Here is a 23,582-nt window from a genome sequence, read left to right on the forward strand (position 1 = left end):
TCCCACATGCCTCCAAAATCTCCTCCAGAGTGTCCCCCAACCCTCTGGAGAAGATTTTGAGGGCATACAGGAGACTACAGAGAAGAAGGGAAGGTTCTGTTCTACTAGCACATGTCCCTTGTGCTAGCTCAAAGCTCATGCACCAAAGACATTAGCTAGCCTTATAAATTATCACCGAAATTAACTATCAGAATAGGACTATGGTCACTTTGTGACCCAGGTATATTTTACAAATATTCAATTTATTCCTAAACATAGTAAAAATGCACAACTGGGATAGCTCAACTGGTAGATCATGAGACTCTTAATCTCAGGGGTCATGGGTTCCAGCCCCAAGTTGGGCAAAATATTCCTGCATTCCAGGGGGTTGGACTAGATGACCCTCGTGGTGCCTTCCAACTCTACAAATTCTATGATTCTGTGCTTCTTTAGATAAGTTAATTCAAATTAATACATAGGTAATTTATAAATTATCAGTTTATTGCCCAGTGAAGCCATGCTACCAATATTACTATACTGTAATACTGCCTTTTGAAAGAGTACCATGAAGTCCAGTAGAATGCCAATAATGGGATTTTGTAGTGTTAAACCAAATCAACAGACTGTTGTACTCCAATATCTCTAGCTGGAGATACAAAACTATGTATGAGAAGCTGCCATTCTTCACACCCTGTGTGGAGAGTTGACTTGGTTTGCCTTGACGGCTCTAGGCCTTCTGCCTTCCATAAAACAGGAGACATATTTAGAGGTTTCCCAGGAATGTGGTGATGTTTTCATGGTAAAGTATTCTGAGGTTGCAGCGCTTGAAAGCCAGTACAGTTCTAACTGATTCACTGCCATTGTGTTGTGCTGAGGCAAGAAGAGAGAAAGGATACAAACAGGTAAAAGCATGAACTTTTGGGTTGGAACCAGAATTCATGCATGCTGTTGAGGGAGGGAGGGAGGTAACCTTTGCTGATTCACTCCTCCAGCAGCAGCTTCCAGTGCCACATCCCAGGAGCATTGGGGACTGCAGTGGAAAGAAAGGAATCAACAAAAGCCACCTCGGCCAGCAGGTTGCCTCCCCTGGATAAAAGGCCTTCTGTCAGTAGAAGAAGCTTTTCCATTTTGATCCAAACCGCTGTCTTTTTCGGATTAGCCAAAGTAAAGTTTGTGACTCCTAAATCCTTTTAAAGTTAATTCTCTTGATCTTGGTTGATATTCAATGCATCTGTTGCATCTATTTCATCTTCAAGTTGTGGGTTCAATTTCAGAGGCTATATGCAAGCACATAATAGTTTGCTTAGGGGGTAAAAACCTTAAGATCACTCATTTCCCTTTCCCATCCAACTAGTAATTTATCCTGTCCACCATTCTTGCTTCATAGGTAGATCAGCTTGTTTTCTTATGTGCCTTTTTATGCTACTACTTGACTTAAAGCAGCAGGCAAGGTGGCTAAGGGAGCTATCACATTTGGGGGGGGATGTGATATATAAAGGGCCTTCACTCCTTCCCACCACCCATTTATGTAGCCAGCCAGATCCTTCCACATTGAAAGGATTGCTTCCTGCTAAGATTTGGACTGTCTTGGCTAAGATTTTTGTTTTAAGCCTAGGCCATGTTTATCTGCAATGCCTTATTCCTTAGGGAGGTGAAAGAAAAGGCAAACAAGCACCAGCAGCTGTTATTCCACCTGAATTGTGTATATATTATTTTATTTTGAAAATGTACTCTACAGTAAAACAAGTGTTAGTGTTTTGTGATTTTTCAGCTAGTTAGGGTTGTTTTTTTGTTTGATTTCCAGCTACAGTTTTTCCTCACTGTAAAACCCACAAAAAACATTATAAAAATGGATAAGGAATCAAACATGGCTGAATTCTCTCCTCATACAATTTGGCACGCTTCCTCTGAAATCAGCTTTTATTTTCTTACTTCAGCAATCAAATAAACTTCACCATGTGTATAAAACAGCTGTGAGGCAGCATAATAAACTAAGGTGTGACCCTCTGAGTATTCCCTGAACAGAACAGAGCAGCCACCTGCATCATCTTAGCTACTCTTAATAATTGAACACAATATGAATATTAAATATGCAACACAAGGTTCTGTATTTTGCTATTTATAAAAATTTCCTTGTTTAAATGACATTTTAAATGAAAAACATGGAATGCATAGTGCAAAACAGTATTTTCACCATGGAACACTAATTGTTCAGTATTTAAAACCAAATAAATTTTAATGTTTCCATTGAAAGGAATTAACAAGATGCATACTTTCAGAAACACTGGATTTGCTTACAAGAAAGCACTTTTTTAAAAAAAGAAATCTTGATGACTGCTCAAGCATAGCAGTGTATCCCCTAAAATCATTCCTGTCAATATGATGCATCACACAACCAAACCCCACTTAGCTCCATTCTCACTGTAAAATTACTGGTCACACATGCACATCTGTGCCCACACTATAACACCTAGACTTTGTTTTTGTTTTTAAAGTGTTTTATCTTTCCAAATGTTAATAATGAAATTATCAAAAATTCAGTATAGCCAACTCAATTTCAAATCTAATAAATGAAAGACCTCTAAGGACCGAAAAAACACCTTAAAGAAATACAGAAACTCACCATTGTTTATTGACAATCACTCTGCAGAATAAAATATCCCCCTTTAAAAAGCTTTAGACAAAGGGACATTATTTATCACCCGTCTTGCAGTTCATATTTGGAACTATTCCAAGAGGGGGAAATGGTTATTCCCACCTTACAGAAGAATGCAAAGTTAACTGTATATAGCTGCTTCAGTGCACTTGCCCCAGGCTCCAATACTCTCACTGACATATGTATGAGTAGGGACTGACCAATCCTTTTAATCATCATGGAAAATTAATAATAATTTATTATTTATATGCCACCCATCTGATTAGGTTATCCCAGCCACTCTGGGTGGCTTCCAACAAATTAGAACATGATATAGCAGACACAGATCCCCTTCTTGCACACATGGATCTCTCCAGCACCACCTGTCCCCCAATATTCACACACTTTCATCCTCCCAACCTTGTGAGAGCCAATGACTAATCCAAGATCATTTAACAAGCTGAACAGGAATTTGAATAATATTCCAAATCCAATGAAGTATCTCAAGTCTTTCCTCACCTGTTTCTGTCAAGGTAGAATCACAGAAACGTAGAGTTGGAAGAGACCCTGAGGATCATCTGGTCCAGTGGTCCACAACCTTTTTTTGGCCATCCCCCACCTAAGCATCTCTAAAATCCTGATACACCCCCCCCCCGTGTCATATAATTTTTATTATTCAGAAAGTGAACGTCCTATTCACGTGGAGGAAGCCTAAAAAGCCATTAACTTGGTCTAAACAAGCTTCCAAATTGTCCCCCTTAAAAATGAAATTGCTCCCCACGTTGGGAACCATGGATCTAGTCTAACCCACTGCAATGCAGGAATAGGAAGCTGTCCCATATGCGGCTCAAACCTGCAACCTTGCTATATTTTGGATTACAACTCCTATTGTCCTTCACTATTGGCCACGCTGGCTGAGGCTGATGGGTTGTAGCCCAAAACTTCTAGAGGCATCTAGGCTGGAACAACTGTTCTTTCCAATATGCCATACTGGTACTCACGATGGAGGCATTAATACTGGCATTATAGAAGAGTTGCATGGGAACCTAAGATTATGTAAAAAGCTTTGGACCCCCTGAAGTTGTCGTGCTGCCCCCCTCCAACATCATCATTAAGACCACATTGCTCACCTAAACTGATTCCCCGCCCCCTGACATTACCCATGAGATTACACTGAGTGGTATTCAGCTAAGTTTTACTCAGGGCATACCCAATGAAATTAATGGACCTAACATAGTCATGTTCATTAATTTAAATGGGTCTAATCTGTGTAAAGGGACGTGGGTGGCACTGTGGGTTAAACCACAGAGCCTAGGGCTTGCCGATCAGAAGATCGGCAGTTTGAATTCCCGCAATGGGGTGAGCTCCTGTTGCTCGGTCCCAGCTCCTGCCAACCAAGCAGCCTGAAAGCACATCAAAGTGCAAGTAGATAAATAGGTACCGCTCTGGTGGGAAGGTAAACTGCATTTCCGTGCGCTGCTCTGGTTTGCCACATGACCTGAAAGCTGTACGCCGGCTCCCTTGGCCAATAAAGTGAGGTGAGCGCCACAACCCCCAAGTCGTCCGTGACCGGACCTAATGGTCAGGGGTCCCTTTACCTTTACTCTGTGTAAAGCTGAGTTGTATACTATCCATTGTTTTACTAGAAAACTAAAACAACGTAGAGAACAACAATATATGTACATGTGGAGATTCCCAACCAACCAACCAATAGGAGACCCTAAACTTACTCTTTTTCCTTCAAAGTTTCAGATGTTTTGATTAAACACCTACATACTTAGTGCAATAAAATTCTTCCTAAAAACTGTTTCTGAATACAGGAACCATGGAGAGTAAGGAACCCAGCAAGTGCTTGCTTACAGCCTCTGAAAGTGAAGTTGATCCAGCTACATCCCTTGCCTTAGAGATGAAATACGCACTGGATCCCAACCGGCAGATCAAGAAAAGAAACAAAGCCCTGCAGGTGAGATTCAAAGACATCTGTGACGCCCAAAACGAGCAGAGAGATAAACAACTCTCTACATTACAGCAGAGTGACAAAAAGGAAGCAAAGCCCATCTCTTACAGAGCAGCTTACCGGAAATATATGACAGTGCCTGCTCGGAGATCAATCCCTAACGTTACTAAAAGTACAGGAGTTCAGACTTCGCCTGAACTCAAAAAGTGTTACCAGACATTCCCCTTGGACCGGAAAAAGGGGAGTATCATCAAAAGCATAGCTTCTGTTGACACTTTTCCAAGTCAAAACAATGGATTCCTAATAGATGTTAAAGATAAAGACAGCAAAATCTCAGGGGAGGCTGCTCAGTGTAGCAAGAAAGTCACTGGATTTGTGACAGCTGAGTTTATTTCACATACTAATGAACGCATGAATGCAATAGAGCAGCCTTCTAGTGACAACTGTTCGGAGACATGTAGAAGCACTGATTTGCACAGCTGTACTAAAGAACCTCCTTCTCTTCAAAATTCAGCAGCTTCTGTTTTAGAAGAGCCTGATTACCAGCTGCATGACAAAGCAAAACACCACAGTGGGCCGTTGGGGAACGAGGAGGCTAATCCATCCACCCATGGAAAAGTGTTCAAGACAGAAGTAGCTTCTGTCTACTTGCCTGCATCCAGTTCTTACGTCTCACTGACGGACCTGCAAAAATCTGCAGCAGGGAATGACTGGTCTCTGTGCCCGACCGAGGAGGACAAAAAAAGAACAGTGCATCTTAATGGTCTGCAATCACAAGCCGTAAGTGCAGCTCAGGCCTGTTCGACGCAGGCACAGTGCCAATCAACTGAATGTAATGAACAGACCCTTCAGATACATGTTTCACCTATGGAAGGAAAACAGCCTTGTCAGACAGCAGTTGCTGTGAGTGAAGGATGCCAACAAATTGTGCCTCACACAGAAGTGGTAGACTTGAAAGCACAGCTACAGATGATGGAGAACTTGATCAGCTCAAGTCAGGAAACCATAAAGGTCTTGTTGGGTGTTATTCAGGAGCTGGAAAAAGGAGAAGCTCATAGAGAAGGGTAAGCTGTTTTTGGAATCTTCCTTAATATGCATGATCACATCATTTGTTAAAATAGTTAAAATGAATTCTACTAAGCAATTTACAGTTCCATTTATATGTTTATGTGCCCTTAATTTTTTACTTTGAATGTGTTAGAACTGCTGTAAGTGTACATTCAACTGCATTTGCATCATATTGCTGTATTAATTTGGGGTATTTTCACCAGATAATTATACCTGATTCACCATACCTGCAATACATAATTCAGTGTCTAGCTTGACACTAACATACTAATGCTGCAAATGACCTTCAGTCTATTTCATTTTGTTTCTAATGCACATATAATAAATTAGGATTTTTGAGTACAACTGTGCTCCTAAGATAAACATACTTTTGATATCAACGCAACCGATTCAAAAGAATATTGAAATTAAAATATAATCACTTTACATATTGGTCTCAAATCAAAAAGTCATTAAAAAATAGTAAAGTTAAGAAATCTTTGCTTAGTTCTTTAAAAACAGATTGCTCTGGGAGGCTAACAGGAAAGCATTCAATGGAATACTCAAACAATCCAAAATATACAGCAGCGTCATTTGACAGAAAGGGAATGCAGAGAGTATTTTAAACATGAACGCATGCGGTCCTGCTTTTGTTCTACAATTTCCTATAAAAGTGTTACTCAGTGTTATTTGTACCAGCATAGCTATTTACTCAGGCTCAGCTAATTAAGTCTTTATCTGATAATTGCAACTTTTGTGCTTTTGGCATCTCATATGCATCCCCCTCCTTCACCCCTTTAAAGATGCATTGTCTTCATTTGCTGGTTAATTCAGCGACTGCATTCTAACACGCATATACTTTTCAAATTAATGATTGCATGCTTCAAACACCTCCATGCTTTCTAACTGTTTTACGTAGCTCTTGCTTCCCCCACTCCAGTAAACATTCCCCCTTTGACTCTTTACATTGAAAGTACCACTATGTTCTGTGCAAAGCTCCTGGTGCTACTCTCACCCGAAGTAAGCAGCTGACTAGTGTACACGCCCTGATTAAAATGGAAGCAGGTTGCTCCCTGGAATAAAGCTGTTAACATTTTATCCCACCCCAAAGGTGCTTGGACAATCAGCTTTACAGAGTTGATTTAAATGTATAGCCTACCATATCCCCAGTGGATGGGTCAGGTTACACAATTTTCAATACAGCAAGACTCATTTCCTGCTTTTTAGCTGCTTAAATGTGAACTTTTTGTTGTTGCACATCCTTTGTGATTATATACAGTAATTCATTCCTTTCACTGGTGGTATTAGGTTTCTCAGCATAGTATCTTACTACCTTTCTACAATAGGAAAATTCTATCCAAGTTCTGTTGCTTGTGAACAGTCTAAATATATTTTCCCTTCGTATTATTAAGAACAGAGAGTTTTGAAAGTACTGAGGCTGCAATTCTGTATTCACTTACTGAATTCAATGGGATTTACTTTTGAGTAGACTTGTGTAAAATAACTACTACCCTTTTGAGATTTTTGCATCTATTCCTATACAAATCCTAAACTAACTCAGAAATCTGTGCCAGTTTATTTCATTCAAAACCTCAGCTTTCAAATAACGGAATGCATTTCTCTTACATATAGTCTAATGATCAGCATATTTTCAAGTCAGTCAGAAACCCATCTACTTGGTGATGCTTTGATCCCTTTGATTTAACTGGTTATCAGTGGATGATTTATCAGTGCACAAGTTTTCAAGATCACAGAGCTCTGCTTCAGATAGATTGCTATCTCACAGTTCTTATTCTGCCTGCCTGAAGTATTCTGCGAAAGCTTAAAGCTATCACCATGCAAATTCCAAACCATCTGACTTCATTAGAGAGCTTAGTTTAAATAGGTTCCATCATCATCATCATCATCATCATCATCATCATTATTATTATTATTATTATTATTATTATTATTATTATTATTTCCTGCTCTTCTGCTTATAGAGCATCCAAAGCACCTTCCATCAATCCAAAGCAACTAACTACAAAAGCAGCTAAAATTTCCTCTAATTGCAACAATCAAGTGTGATGTTTCCCTCACTATCAAACCTTTTTAAAACACCACTACCAAGAAAGCCCTGTTTTACAACCAAGTTGATGGCCCAGGAAGTAGAGCCTTCGAGGCTGACCTCAAAGCTCAGGCAGATCTATAAGGGAGCAGTGTTCTACAGATAACCAAGTCTAAGACCTTTTAGGGCTTTCAACTCTGAAACCAACACTTTAAATTGAAACCAGAAATACATAAATAACCAGAATAGAATAGCAGCCTTTTCAGATGCTTTGCTGGTCTACAGCCAATGCATTTTGGCCCAAGTTTCATTTCCAAGCTGTTTTTCAGGAAACAAGAGTTGTAGTCCAGTAAGAGATTATTGCAGTAGTCTAGTCTGGATTCATTTATTTTAAAGCGCGGGTGGTGCTGTGGGTTAAATCACAGAGCCTAGGGCTTGCTGATCAGAAGGTCGGCGGTTCAAATCCCCACAACGGGGTGAGCTCCCATTGCTCTGTCCCTGGCTCCTGCCAACCTAGCAGTTCAAAAGCACAAAGTGTTAGGATATTTCTGTTCCACCTTAAAAGGGAGCAGGATGTTTGTGTCACAGCCGTATGTATTTCCTACAAATACGGAAACATTCCGTATTTCGGAATACGTGCAAGTAGATAAATAGGTACCGCTCCGGCGGGAAGGTAAATGGCGTTTCTGTGCGCTGCTCTGGTTCGCCATGCTGGCCACATGACCTGGAAGCTGTACACCGGCTCCCTCGGCCAATAAAGCGAGATGAGCACCACAAGCCCAGAGTTGTCTGCGACTGGACCTAATGGTCAGGGGTCCCTTTACCTTTACCTTTAGTCTGGAGTCATTTATTTTAAAGTAAGTGTGCCTACTAGGAACTTAGTCTAAAGCATGGATAAGTGAAGCTGTCTGTCTTCTCCACAACTTCTCATGCACTTAAGATTAAAACTCCTTCTCCCCTCAGGTGCAAAATCTTACTGACTGGTTGAACAATTGTATTTATATATTGCCCTTCGTCAAAATTATTCTGGGGTAGGTTACAACAATACAAGAGTTAACAATATAACCATAGGACGCAGTGATATCAGCATCAGATTAAAATGCCTGAGTGTGGGGTTTTTTAAGGCCTACAATATTAATGAAAAAGGCCTACAACCTCAGTGCCTTGCAGGCTACTGTGTAACTGGGGCAGCTCATCAACAGAAGATCATAACCAGCCATTGAATAAGCTTTGTATATTGTAATTTAATCATATATTCCAGTGGTTTGAAACAAATCTTCAAAGAACCCTTCTCAACATGTGGCAAGAGTTCTGGAGCCAGTGACTGTGTGAAACTGAAGCACTGTTATTTGTGAACTGAATGCATGACATAGACCATGCCTGAATATTTCACATCAACAGTACATTGGAGGGGAAGACAAGTGACAGTGGTGCAAGCTCTCTTTGAAAATGGGTTATTTGCCATTACTGATGTTCTCTTTGAGGAGACTATACTAAGCTCTTCCTGCCTTCCCCAAAAACTGCTTGATCCAATCTAACTTCCTTCAGTAAAGCAAGATTCTTCACGTGCTCCGGAACATGCCACACTGTTCAGCAAAAGAGGACTTTCCTCAGTTCATATGGGTTTTAAAAAAATGCAAATTCTATTATGAACTAAATTGTACACATTTCCCAGATACTGTACTTAAATGAGAGGGCCTTTTCTGTGGTGGCACCCCAATTTGCAATGTCTATGCTAGGGAGGCTTAACTTGTGCCAACATTGTAAGAGGGAGGGGGGTTGGTATCAGGTGAAGAACTTCCTGTTTTAGATAGCACTTGAAGTCCTAGTCTGTGTTTAGCTTTTAGGGGGGTTTTTTGTTAGTCTTGGATTTTTATGAAATTATATTTACTTGTTCTATGCATGTTCTGGGAAGAATATGCTAAGTTTCACCCTAGAGTGAAACCCTGTCCCTTTTACTCGATCTCTCAGCAGCTTTCAACACCACTGACCATCCTCCTTGATCAAATGTTCAGGATGGGAACTGTATTGTGGTGTTTCCATTCCTACCTGCATCCAGAGAGTTGAGGGAATGCTCCTTTCCCACACATGCAACAGCACATGGGCTATGAGGTTCCACAGGACACTATTTTGTTCCCAGTACTATTTAATACCTATGCAAGTAAGGCAAATGATAAAAAGGTAAATGACCAAGGATACCTTAAGGACTGCCAGAGCTCTTATATCCCTGCTTGATCACAGAGATCATCCAGAAAAGTGGCCTTTAGTTGTCCCCCATGTAGAAGTCAGGCATTTAGTTTTACATGCCCCATGCTGTGGAATACCTTTCCAGCAGAGATTCAGCAAGCACTGCCCCTGTTAATTTTCAGGAGCCTCTTGAAGACTTTTTAATGCTGGCAGGCCTATTCAGTTGTTTAAACATTTCCAAACGACTCAGCCATTTTTATGATTATTTTAATGGCTTGTTTTATTGTACCTGCTGTATGCCACATTGACATTTTATATGAGTAGGTGGTCTATAAATATTCTTTATTAATAAATGACCCACTCCCTTTTGTGGGTCATACCAAGGACAAGTTTAGGTTGGCTACCAAGGTCAGCCAAAACGCATAGACCTCTGGTGATTAAAATACTGTAGTAGTACGCACAACTGCTTGTATATCGAGTAAATAGATCTATGTATTACAGAGAAGATCATGCTGGCCAATGTTATTGTGAGGTTTTTCATTGACATTAACAACTTTAATAGGAAATGTATTTTGTTTGTTTGTTTCATTTATGGCACACCTTTCTACCAGTGAACTCGGGGCAGTTTATCCTCACAGCAACCCTGTGAGCAAGGTTAGGTTAAGAGACAGGGACTGGCCTGAGGCCACCCAGTGAATTTCATAACTGACTGGGGGGATCTGAACTCTGGTCCTGCATATCCTAGTTCAACACACCACACAGCACTTGGCTTTAGTAATATTAGAAATACAAAGGACTCCATATCAGGGGTGGCCAATCTGTGGCCTTTCTGATTCTGCAGGACATCAAAACCTAACATCCCTTACCATTGGGAATTCAGGGGAGTTTGAGTTCAACAACATCTTGAAGGCCACAAGTTATTTACCACTTTTCTAAACCAAGTGGGATTTTCTACTTTTTAAATGTAAGATTGCCTTCTTTTATGAAATCCATGACCCTTTTGCATAAAGATTATATACATGCTACAATAAGGGCTTCTTGAAATCCTATTTCAAAGGCGAAATAAGATCCCTTAAGTGTAGCAGTAAATATGTTAGGAATTATTCTAATTATCTCACAAAGTAGATATATTTACATCTGTAGTTTATTTTATTATGTACAGGTAGTTACTCATTTTGGATCCTTGTAGAAAAAGTATGTTATTGTTAAGTAAGATTGGACTATTTGAAGATATTTTAACATCATTGCAGATAACGTCTAAGGTGGAAGCCTTTTCCTATATAGGAAAAACTAGAAAGATTATACCATTGGAGCAAGATTTTAAACAACGGAGCTCTAGATTCTAACAAATGCAGCATTCCACCAATAAACACAAATCAGAGCAGCCATTTTCAGATTTATTCATGAAAACTTATTTTTCCAAAGGAGGATCAACTCTCCTTTACCAGCCTGCTTGGTTTCTATGCTATTGCATTTATATTCCAGCTTTTTCTCCAAGGAGGTTGGGGTGGCCTACATCATTCTCCCCTCTTCATTTAATCTCCACAACCACCCTGTTAGGGAGGTTAGGCTGAGAGGCAGTGACTGCCCAGTGACCTTCATGGCCTAGTGGGGATTTGAACCCTGATCTCACAGGTCCTGGTCCAACACCCCAACCTCCATGCCTCACTGGCTATCAGTGACCACTCATGATTCCCATTGTCCACCTCAAGGCTCATTTTGTCTGGTGCAAGTTCTACCACACTGTGCTTACACAAAGTCCCCTTCTGGCTACCAATAGCACCTTTAGCAGCCTGCGCTAACCAGTGATGTCAGCACAGTAATAGCACAGTTTTAATTGGTGTATGAACTGAATTTAATGGATAACCCATAAGCAACCTACGTATTAAGAAAAGCTGCCAAAATTTAGAACTTTCCATTTTACAAGCCTTGAATTGATACTTAGCATACAAACCAAGTATTAACAAATGTTTGTGTTAGTTATTGTTAAAACAACCAAGCACAGCAGACACAGTAATTGATCCTTTCTCAGTTCCAGTTCATAAGTGCTTTAATGAGACTGGGAGATCTTAGTGCTTAGCAGACTTCTTTTCACAAATCCACTGGAGGCCTTGTATGATGCTGATTGTGTCTATACTTATAACAGCTATATCAGCAGGCTAGGAATACAGGAAATCATTCTTCAGATATCCCTGATCACCTTTTTGAAAGTCAGTTATATGCTCCCAGTTTGAGGACTGATGAAATAGTAACAACCTGCTGTACTGAAAATTTTTTTGCAGAAAAAACGGAGAGAGAGAGAGAGAGAGAGAGCAAGCAGTTGTTACAGCAAGCAGAGGGGGCTTTTCTTTCTCTTTCCAGATTGTATGCACAGACTATGCAGCTAGAATAATTTTTTTCCCAAGCCTTGGATTATTCAGAACACATTCATATGTCTCTTTCACTCCAAGTCTATTTGAATGCCTATGTATTTTTCAAAGACAACTAAAACTGGGATTTGTGGAATTAATTCTGATCACAGAGAGCACAATAAGTTGCTTATGAATCGTACTCAACACAGTCTGTCTTGGGGGGGGGGGAACAATGTGAACATTAGAAAAGGAAAGAAAATGCAAAAGGAACCAGGATATATGGCTTGTTACAAAAAAAAAATGTTGTCTGTATTCCCAAACTGCCTTTACATGCAGCCGTAAAAATATTAAGACTCAAATATTATAATAAATTGATTGGCATGTAAAAAATCAAATAATCTGTAATCACAGTTTTCCACACAAGTGAAGAAAGCAATAATTTCCTTTATACTACTCACCAATCACAGAAAAAAATGTACGGGAGGAGGAAGTCAATTTCATTACTTAATAACAGCAACCGTTTATTTAGTTCACACAAACTGCTTTCCAATGCATTAATCTAAAAATTAAGCGAACTTTCCTGACTATGCCTACTATGTGACTCATGCAGGAAGATGCCATAAAATTATTATTTAGCAGACTATTCTTTATGTCATCAAGACTAAAATCAAATCAATCTCCAGTTTATTAAATCGGAGGCTGAATGAAGTTTACAGACACATTGAATATTTAGGACATCTTAACTAATCTCCCTTTCACCTTTGGATAAATGACCAAATAAGCAATACCGGGTTTATTCTCTCAGTATGTAGCAGTACAAGCATTCAGTGAGCCAAGACAGTTAAAAAAGGTGCACAGATAGAACCTGCAAAAAAAAAAAAAAGGTTGCTGTGTGGACTGCTTCCAGTCAATCAGCAGTGCCTTCTTCCAGAATCCCTCTCTCCCAGCAGCGAGTATTCCACACACCCTAAAGTTACTCAGGCATCACTGAGTTAGAGGAAGGAGTGTTAGGGCTCCTCCAGCCCATTCATGTGTGGTGCCATGTTGGCTACAGAAGGACAAGCATTCAAAGAATTAATTGACTTTATCATATATGCATGGAACAAAATTCTCTTCCTGAATGGTGGGGGAAATGCATAATCACAACTAGAACCACTATGAGAGAGAGCATGGGAAGCTGCCTTACACCAAGTCATACCTTTGGGTCCATCTAGTTCAGTACTGACTGAGATGCAGTACTCCAGGTTTCACACAAGGGTAATAAGTCTTGAGGATGAAACTGCAGCCTACTCTTCAGCTTCTGAAGAGCTGAATTCTCTATTTCAAAGTGAACATCTGGCACTGTCAAGACTGAGTTTGCTGTGCCCAGACTATATCCAATGAAAAAGTGGCTTATTGGTGGGAAAACTCCTGCTAAAACCCAGATCATGTGCGCACAGCATTCACATCCATTTGAATAGTAATGATCCTAGTTCCAATGCACAGCCAACTAAGTGGTCGGTTTTTGCAACAGACAAGAATTAAAGCTAATCCTCAAAATTTGAAGCTAATTACAGTATGTGAAACTGAAGTAGTTAACCCCCAAATTGGAGCTAGCTCTAGACTTAGGCCTGATCCTTGACTTAATATTACATCTGGCTTGCCTGCAGTGCAGTGTTATGTTGAGGGCATTTCCTTTCTACTAGGAAGTGGGACATTGAGATTTTAAACTATCCTGCAGATAGACTCAGGAGAGAGACATTCTCTCAACTGCTCAGGCAGCATGCATAGACTTCCTTATGATTTTTCATTGCACTTTCCTCTGCAAACACTACATTTCCTACAGGGACAGCTGATAACTATAATAATTAAGCTATCAGCTCTTAGCCCTTTTTGTCCAAAGTAGTGTTTCTCCACTGCAGAAAAGAAATGTTTGGCGAAATATCTGTGAAAATCTGTGGGTTTGCAAAATTACATTGCTGCTCACTCCTGTCCAATTCCCTCTCCCTTTGCAAAATCCACATGGATTTTGAATCCAATTCCCTACATAATTTTTTCACATGTATTCTTTCACAGATATTGTTCCATGGGGAAAAACCTTTTGTCGAAATCGGACCTTGACTATGTAATGAAAGCTTCTTCTCATTTGTTGAGACTTGATCCATTAAAGTAAGTCTTCTACTATCAGTGCGACTGGACTGTTATAAATCAATTATAAATTATATTAACCTAGATCAGATATAGGAACAATAAGGGGAGGGGTGGAATCTATGACTTTATCATTGATCCAATAATTTAAGGATGACTTTAATTAAACAAACAGAATAGAAATATTAATACAATCCTCATAGGAAGTTCTTACACTGCCAAATTCTGCACCAAGTTCAGCAACATATTTGGGCATCATCTAGCCAGAATACCCTGGAAAATTTCACACTGAGTTCCCAAATTCCACTATGGTACATTATACCTCTTTCCCCCCTCAACTGAACATGCCCCCTCCGCCCCAAGTCGTATCACAATGAGACCTGAACACAGCTTTTCACATTGGCATAAAATGTCGGCATTGCATGCTTGTGCAAAGCAGGTGTAGAAGCTTCTAGTTCTCTAGTTGACTAGTTCCTCTGTGTTGCTCTAAGAGAATTAGAAAGCGCAGGAACAACTGGGACAATGAAGAATCATGGGTCAACCTGTTTATGTAAACCATAGAATGTAACATAGTCCTGGATGCCCTGTATACATGCACATAAAACCTCTTACAAAACACCCAAATGCCTTCCTGGAAATAGCAGGGAGGACTCAATTATCAACAAGCAGAAAATGCTATGTGCAGTAGGCATGCCAGGTATGATGAAAAGCAAAACAAATTCATATAAGCTAAATCCACATAAGTTATTTTTTTTCATATGCTTTTATGGTTAGATCAACAAGAGTATAATCTAAAATACTTAAGTTTACGTTTATTTTGTCCAAATTAGCCTGGCCATAATACTGAGGGTGCACTTTTTATAGATACTTTTTTGAATGTAGATGTGCTAAAATGGCTCAGAGGCTGTAACAATTCACTGTTCTGCAGCAAATACTGCAAATCTATTTCGACATCTCCCCCTTGTCAAGACAAGAATAATTCTGTACAAGCTAGTATTACGCTGACTTTTGCCTGCAGTGGCCACTTCCTTGAATGTTCTTTCAATCGTGCTGCCCCTTTCGCTGTCATCACAAACTTTTGTCCTAGGGGTCTGAACATTTCTAATGTTTTCTGTGATATTGCCCATGGTAATAGCAACAGCAGTTGCTCTTCTAATTTTGCACTCATTCCAAAAAGAAAATACCTTCTCCTTTTTTAAAAAACAAAAAAATCTATCTACTCATCAAAAATGCCTCTCAGCTAAGATTTTCTTAACTTCAGTTTTTACAATAATAATTATCTGCAAAGCCCCCCCCCAACAAAACCTCCATTATTTTAGATGCCTTATAAGCAGTTGCCTTGAACTTGAGAACGGCTGATTCCTTTTATCCTCAAATCAAAAGCTAGAATTGCTGTCTTTTAGCTTCAAAGACTTATGGCTTGGTAAGGAATACTGATCCACATGACTGCACATGACCAAAAGCAGGAACACGTACACGCACCATTATCCTGCAATACATTGCCCCCAAAAGTTAACCCCATTACCCAGAATATAGTGTGCCACAGGTGCTTCCACAATTCAAGAATCAGTTAAATAAACACCATTCTTGATGGTTAAAGCAACCTAAGCTACAGGGAAGCACACACAGAATCATTAGTATGTCTGTCCCGGGCAAAATTATTTCAGGAAACACAACAGGAGGCCCAGATAGTGTACAAAGAAGTGAGAAATTTTCCTTCTCCCATACTTCCTATGGTGAAGTAGCACAACATATTGATGTGCAGGATAACTGAAAGCCAGACAAATGCAGGATATCCTAGAATTATTTGGTTAAGATGTCTAATATATATTCAACTGTATAATGATGGCAGTACCCACCACTCTTGCCCTTTGCACCAACTAAGGGCCAACTGGAAAGCATATCCTAATATCTTTTTGTATGCAAGTCATATGGGGATGACAACATATTGCCTCAGCCAGGCTTATAAATATCACTGAATAAGAAAAAAGGGTGTCACTGCTATCACAGAAATTACAGCTAGCCATGACTTCTCTGTTCACTCATCATATTTGACTGCACAAGCAAGGGAGGCCCATGGCTCAGTGGTATATCACTTACTTGCAGCAAGTCTCAAGTTTATTCCCTAATATCTCCAGTCAAAGCATTCCAAGCAATAGGGATAGGATAAATTTCTGCCTAAGATGTTGGAGGGGACGCAGGTGGCGCTGTGGGTTAAAGCCTCAGCGCCTAGGGCTTGCCGAGCGAAAGGTCGGCGGTTCGAATCCCTGCGGCGGGGTGCGCTCCCGCTGCTCGGTCCCAGCGCCTGCCAACCTAGCAGTTCGAAAGCACCTCCGGGTGCAAGTAGATAAATAGGGACCGCTTACCAGCGGGAAGGTAAATGGCGTTTCCGTGTGCGGCTCTGGCTCGCCAGAGCAGCGATGTCACGCTGGCCACGTGACCCGGAAGTGTCTCCGGACAGCGCTGGCCCCTGGCCTCTTAAGTGAGATGGGCGCACAACCCCAGAGTCTGTCAAGACTGGCCCGTACGGGCAGGGGTACCTTTACCTTTTACCTTTAAGATGTTGGAGAGTCACTGTCGGTTGAAATAGACAAGTGTGTTAAAGCATTTTATATGTCTGATGCTAGGGAAAGCTAAGACTTTGAAAAGACATAAAATGTGGTATCCAAATTAACCCTAGTTTTCTTTTTATCTGGATGGCACAGCTTCCCCGTAATGGATATTAAATCAAGGCTTGTGGCCATGCTACATGAAGTGGTTATAGTTTCTCTGTGGGTAAACCAGTCAGCTATGTTCAGTGGGGGACCTAGGTAAAGTTTTTCTCTCTCTCTTCGGTTTATTGTGAGGCTGCAATGAAGTCCTGAACTCTTTGGTGAAAGGCAGGATACCAATGTAGAAAATAAAATTTGTATGGGTGGCTTTCCACTGTTTAGACTTCCAACTCTCTTCTGCTTTAACAGCTTATACCTAACAGACATCTTTAAAAAATCTGATTACAGCACAAAACAAGAATTATGTAAGTTAGATAGAGAACAGCTGTGTGAAAATTCAGATGATTTAAGGGGACCTATGAAGTCTGCATAGATTTTATTTCCAGAAGTCATCATTGTTGTTCTTTAGCATTATAACTTCTGAGTTATCTACTCTGATGAATTCGTATTAGTTAAGAAAGGTATTACAAAATGGGTCAGTTTGACCTTCAACCACACACGAGTAAGAGGAGCTTTAATTATGAGACTTTCAAAGAGATTATCAGTTAAGAAAGAATTTTTTGCTCTTTTTTTATTGAAAATTACCAATGCAATCATTTAATTATGGCTCACAGGAAGCAACCAAAAGCTTGTGTAGGCTTTCTAAAAACAGGCTTTGAATGTGTGTTTTGAAGTAATTTTCTGGAAGCTGCTCAGAATGGCTGTGCAACCCAGTCAGATAGGCAGCATATAAATAATAATAATAATAATAATAATAATAATAATAATAATAATAATATAATAATAATAATAATAATAATAATAATAATAATAATAGTTATTATTACTACTACTACTACTACTACTACTGCTACTACTATATAACTTACACAGGGTCAACAAAGGACTTAAGAGCAGAGCAGTCTTCAATTATTTAACTATCTCATGTCAATTGCCCTTAATGAAGAAAATATATATATTCTGGAGGTGAATTGTCCAAAGTATATTTATTTGTTTCTACCACCAACAACTTTTGGTATACATTGTCAGTGATTTTATTCATTCAGTTGAACTTCACTTGAGTAGTATTCTACATGTTAGCTGCTCTTCATCCCATGGGCTTTCAGTTGGGAAGTGAACATGAGTGGGCTCCTTCCCCACTTTCATGGCTCTTATTGTAGGGAGGTATGAAAACTGAATTAGCAGTGGGTTAATCTTATAAACTCAGATGATACTCTACATTCAAAACTGCCACCTTGCTGCCAATCTGGGTATCAAGTAAAAGAAACAGGAGCTCCTGGTTTAGTTGTTCAGTTTTCTCCAGTGAGTAGAATGGAAAAGTGTGAACTTTTGGCCTATTCAGCTTTTCTGCCTCAGAACAATCCAGGAAGGTGGAGAATAATTTGTGAATGGCCCCTTAGCAGTTATACTGGATTGTTGTTGCTACAGTGTGAGACCAAATACATACTGGTATTTAGATGTTCTGTACTTTCAATTCATTCCTGAAAAAACACATCTGTTCTTAGTGGTGATAGAGTTGAGCAGGCAAGAGAGATTCTTTCCATTTCTTCAGGCTCGTAGATATACAAATTTGTGCTACCTATTTTCTGAGTCTTGATCTCTGGGATAGTGCATTGTCTTGGGTGCAGGCATATAGAAAAGAGAAGACTTCATGGTTCATGTTGACAGCTTGGCTACACCCAGGAACCATGATCTCCTTGGTGAGTGGAGTGAGACTAGCATTACCTCCACCTGCTGTTCCTGAATCTTCTGAATGACCCAAAGAATCAACTTGATAGAAGGAAAGTAGAGCAGACCAGTCAGACAATCTCTCACAAAGACATCTGTCCCAATGGATTTTTATATTTAAGAGAGAGAAAATGTTTATCTGAAGATTTAAGCATCCATTCCACCTGTTTATCTGCTCACCTAGTCCACTGTTGTCTTTTAACCCACTAGCAAATATAGACTATCTCTGTGGATGGCCAGTCGTTTTTATCTCAGTATATTGTAGGCAGTCTTTCAAGGAGTCATGGAAGACTATTCTTCAGTGTTGTGATGAGTACTGCCTTGTTGGTTTATGCATGCTTTGGCTATGTTATCATTGCTATGAATCAAGATGTCATTGCTCCTGAAATGCTAGGAGAACAGCCTGTATGGCATTCAGTTTAAGCCAGCTGACACTTATCCCAGCTTCAGGCTTGGAGCAGGTCCATTGTGCCACTAGATTGTAAAGATGATCCCCCAAAACAGATGATTAGTATTGTAATAATAATAATAATAATAATAATAATAATAATAATAATAATAATAAATAATTTTATTTATATCCCGCCCTCCCCAGCCGAAGCCGGGCTCAGGGCGGCTAACAATAATCAAATAATCAAACAATCAAATAATCACACATTCAAAAATATTTCATTATAAAAATTAATTAAAATCAAATTAATGGCAACCGATTAAGCAAGATTCTGTGCAGGTTGCCAGAGGAGGGAGTCAGGCTGCGCCCTGACCAAAGGCCTGGTGGAACAACTCTGTCTTGCAGGCCCTGCGGAAAGATGTCAGGTCCCGCAGGGCCCTAGTCTCTTGTGACAGAGCGTTCCACCAGATTGGAGCCGCAGCCGAGAAGGCCCTGGCTCTAGTTGAGGGACCTTGAGGATGTTATTATTTGCAGACCGTAGGTTTCTCTGTGGGGCATACCAGGAGAGGCGGTCCCGTAGGTACGAGGGTCCTAGGCCGTATAGGGCTTTAAAGGTTAAAACCAGCACCTTAAACCTGATCCTGTACTCCACCGGGAGCCAGTGCAGCTGGTATAGTACTGGATGAATGTGATCTCGCAGCGAAGACCCCATAAGGAGTCTCGCCGCAGCATTCTGCATCCGCTGGAGTTTCTGGGTCAGTCTCAAGGGCAGCCCCACGTAGAGCGAGTTACAATAATCCAGTCTGGAGATGACCGTCACATGGATCACAGTGGCTAGGTCAGGGCGAGAGAGATAAGGGGCCAACTGCTTAGCTTGGCGGAGATGAAAAAATGCCGCCTTTGTTATAGCTGTAATCTGCGCCTCCATAGAGAGGGAGGTATCGAAGATTACACCCAAACTCTTAACGGACGGTGCTGGCACTAATTGCACCCCCGCAAGAGATGGGAGTTGCCCCCTCAATCCCATATTGTCCCGCCCCAGCCAGAGTGTGACTTGCTTACAGGAATTAGCCATCATTTGGGGGGCTCCAAAGTTCTTTGATGAAATAGCCACTGACAGATGAAGTTGTTGAGTAATTTGATTTTGGAAGGGTAGAGGTAGCTATTGCATGGATATAGGGAGATAAGTTTGAAGGGGCATTTGCCAAGATGTCAGTTATGACCACCAGAATAGAACAAATATGTTTTGGAATTCTACAGTTCAGCCACTACAAATGTAAAACTTAACTGAAAGAATAATGTTATTGTAGGTGAAGCACTTTACCAAACAAAACATCACTTCTGGGAATCCCAATCTACTCCAGGTACAGCACCCATGTGTCAGTAGCTGATGATCCTTCCATGTAGCTGTGAACTCCAACACACTAGTGATTACAAGAGGCTTCCTGCACAATTGAGGGACAGTTATAATAGGAAGTGGATCACTGCTTTTTCTCTTTTCCCACCTGAACGGCTATTTTCGCCTTTTGTGACCTTTTTTTTTTTTTAAGTGAGATTGGTTTTCCTCATCATCACCACAAGAAATAAAATGATTGATCATTGCATCTCATGGAAAGTTTCTACATCTAGAAGTTGGCAGGGAAATTCCAGGCAGATCCCCTTTGATGAATTTATTTGCTGAGCTCCATGTGCCAGACAACATGCTTCTGCACAAAATGGCAGCCACAGATAAAATAGGGAAGAAGCCAAATGGCGCAAAGACCAAATCACATGTCTAAAGGTAACTTCCCAGCCCCTGAAAAGGAACAGCGGCCAGTGATTTCATGCCAGCCGTTCCATATCATTCCTAGATATGAAGGTGAGGGGATAGGCAGAGCTGTCCCATTCACAGTGGGAGAAAGGAAGCAAGGGAGTGCACCAAGATGCTGATAAGAAGCACACACACACCTGTTTCTCTCCACTAGTGAAAGATTCCTAGAGTTATGTGTTGGGAGACTAATGACAGAATGAAAGTTTGTTTGCTTTTTTAAAAAAATGGATTTAACATACCGTTACTAAGGGCTTGAAATTTCGGAATTGCCAAACAAATGCACACTGCAGGAACTAGCAGCTATATTATTTAAAAGGTGTCAGTGGTGGTAGTAGTTGTATGGCATACTGTAGGGTTTCATAATTTTTCTCCAAAGAATTAGTGGCTGTGCGTTGAAGTAAAATAAGACATATGATGACCAATTTAAAAAGCAATATCCAGAACTGCTAAGCCTATACATAGAAAAACTAAACTCAGCATTTGAGAATTATTTTTGGCATCTTCCCCCTAAAGGTTTCCTTGTTCTTCTTAGCACAATATGTTTCTTACCCTTGTTTTGTATATCTTGATTCAACGATACGCAACCCTCTTGCCTTCTCTATCTGGTCCTTAGGACCATATCTAGGTCATACACCAGGCATAGGCAAACTCAACCCTCCAGATGTTTCGGGACTACAGCTCCCATGATCCCTAGCTAACAGCACCGCTGGTCAGGGATGATGGGAACTGTAGTCCCAAAACATCTGGAGGGCCGAGTTTGCCTATGCCTGTCATACATCCCTCCCCAGCAATGCACCCATCTCCCAAGGCCACACTCTTTATAAGGTCATTGAATCCACCTTGAGGGTTTTAGCCTGGCTAGAATGTCCTTGAATTCGAATCCTGTTTCTTCCTTGCCAGCAGAAGGTAGCAGGGGTGTATGGGGGATGGGTAGAAAAAAGCCTACTCTACAAGGGTGAAATTCACATTCGTTGTTTCACCTCCTTTGGCTCTAACTCTGCCCACCAATTATATTCAGTCTTGAAGTTTAGAAGGGAACATGACATTCAGCCAGAGAGAGGTTCCCCATCCCTGTCTTACATTACTAGGGAATAATTTGCATGCAACAAACAGAAATAAGCATACTCCAATGGGATAAAAATGCTTTCAGCTTCGTTCCCCTGCCCCCATAATCAAGCTCCAATTAATGGAAGCTTTTGTAGCTAAATTCACTATATTCAAAACATTTGCTGTAAACATAGAATCATAAGAGTTTGAAGGGACCTCAAAGGTCATCTTTTCCATCCCTGTAATGCAGGAATCATAGCTAAAGTGTCCATGACAAATGGCCATCCAACCTCTGATTAAAAACCTCCAAGGAAGGAGAGTCTATCACCTCTCGTGGGAGTCTGTTCCACTGCCAAACAGCTCTTACTGTCAGAATTTCCCACAAAATGTTTAGTTGGAATCTCCTTTCTTGTAACTTGAAGCCATTGCCTTGAGTCCTACCATCTAGAGCCCAACCGCCTTCTAAATCCGGCCCGTGGATGGTCATGTTTTTACTTGAGTAGAATGTGTGCTTTTATTTAAAATGCATCTCTGGGTTATTTGTGGGGCATAGGAATTTGTTCACCCCCCCAAAAAAAATAGTCTGGCCTCCCACAAGGTCTGAGGGACAGTGGACTGGCCCCCTGCTGAATAAGTTTGCTGACCGCTGGACTAGAGCAGGAGAAAGCAAGCTTGTTCCCTCTTCCATGTGACAGCCCTTAAGATATTTGAAGATGGCTATTTTGTCTCTTCTCACTCTCCTCTTTTCCAGGCTAAACGTACCCAGCTCCTTCAACCGTTCCTCATAAAGTTTGGTTTCCATCTTGCTTGCCCTCCTCTGCACACATTCCAACTTGTCAACATCCTTCTTAAATTGTGGTGCCCAGAATTGGACACAGTATTCAAGGTGTGGTCTGACCAAGGCAGAATAGAGTGGTACTATTATTTACCTTGATCTGGACACTACAGTATACCTCTGCTGATGCAGCCTAGAATAGCATTAGAATAGCATTAATTTGTTTTACTGCTGCATCACACTGTTGACTCATGTTAAGCTTGTGGTCCACCAAGACCTCTAGATTCTTTTCACATGTACTGCTAGTAAGCGAGGTATCCCCCATTTAATACTTGTGTATCTGGTTCTTCCTGCCTAAGTGCAGAACCTTACATTTGTCCCTGTTGAAATTCATTTTGTTAGCTTGTGCCCAGTTCTCCAATCCGTTAAGGTCATTTTGAATTCTGATTCTGTCATCTAACAGAATTAGCTACTCCTCCCAGTTTGGTGTCATCTGCAAATTTGATGAGCATCTCCTCAATTCCTTCATCCAAGTCATTTATAAAGACATTGGACAACAAGGGGACCAGGAGTGAACCCTGTGGCACCCCACTTGTCACTTTTCCACAGGATGACGAGGAACCATGACTGAGTACTCTTTGGGTTCGATCAGTCTACAAATCTTGTTATCTCATTCAACCCACATTTTACCAGCTTCCTCACAAGAATATCATGGGGGACTTTTTCAAAAGCCTTACTGAAATCAAGATACACTCTGCCCACAGCATTCCCCTGAAACCTATAATTTTTT

General features: G+C 40.6%; 2 protein-coding genes across 5 annotated transcripts in view; one reads left to right on the forward strand and one right to left on the reverse strand.

Moving 5' to 3' along the window:
- The window catches only part of DOCK1 (dedicator of cytokinesis 1), a 361,208-nt gene that overhangs the window by 192,652 nt on the left and 144,974 nt on the right, over positions 1-23,582 (reverse strand). The window lies entirely within an intron of this gene.
- INSYN2A (inhibitory synaptic factor 2A) overlaps positions 1-23,582 on the forward strand; it is a 58,784-nt gene that overhangs the window by 18,223 nt on the left and 16,979 nt on the right. For 2 of the 3 annotated variants that reach the window (XM_079977151.1, XM_079977152.1), the window contains 2 exons: positions 4,435-5,635; positions 14,259-14,351. In XM_079977151.1, coding sequence (XP_079833277.1) covers positions 4,435-5,635; positions 14,259-14,351 — 1,294 coding nt within the window. The remainder of the gene's footprint in view (positions 1-4,434; positions 5,636-14,258; positions 14,352-23,582) is intronic. The other variant, XM_079977153.1, reaches the window with a different exon arrangement.

The sequence above is a fragment of the Podarcis cretensis genome (genome assembly GCF_951804945.1).
Source record: "Podarcis cretensis genome assembly, chromosome: 5".
NCBI lineage: Eukaryota > Metazoa > Chordata > Lepidosauria > Squamata > Lacertidae > Podarcis > Podarcis cretensis.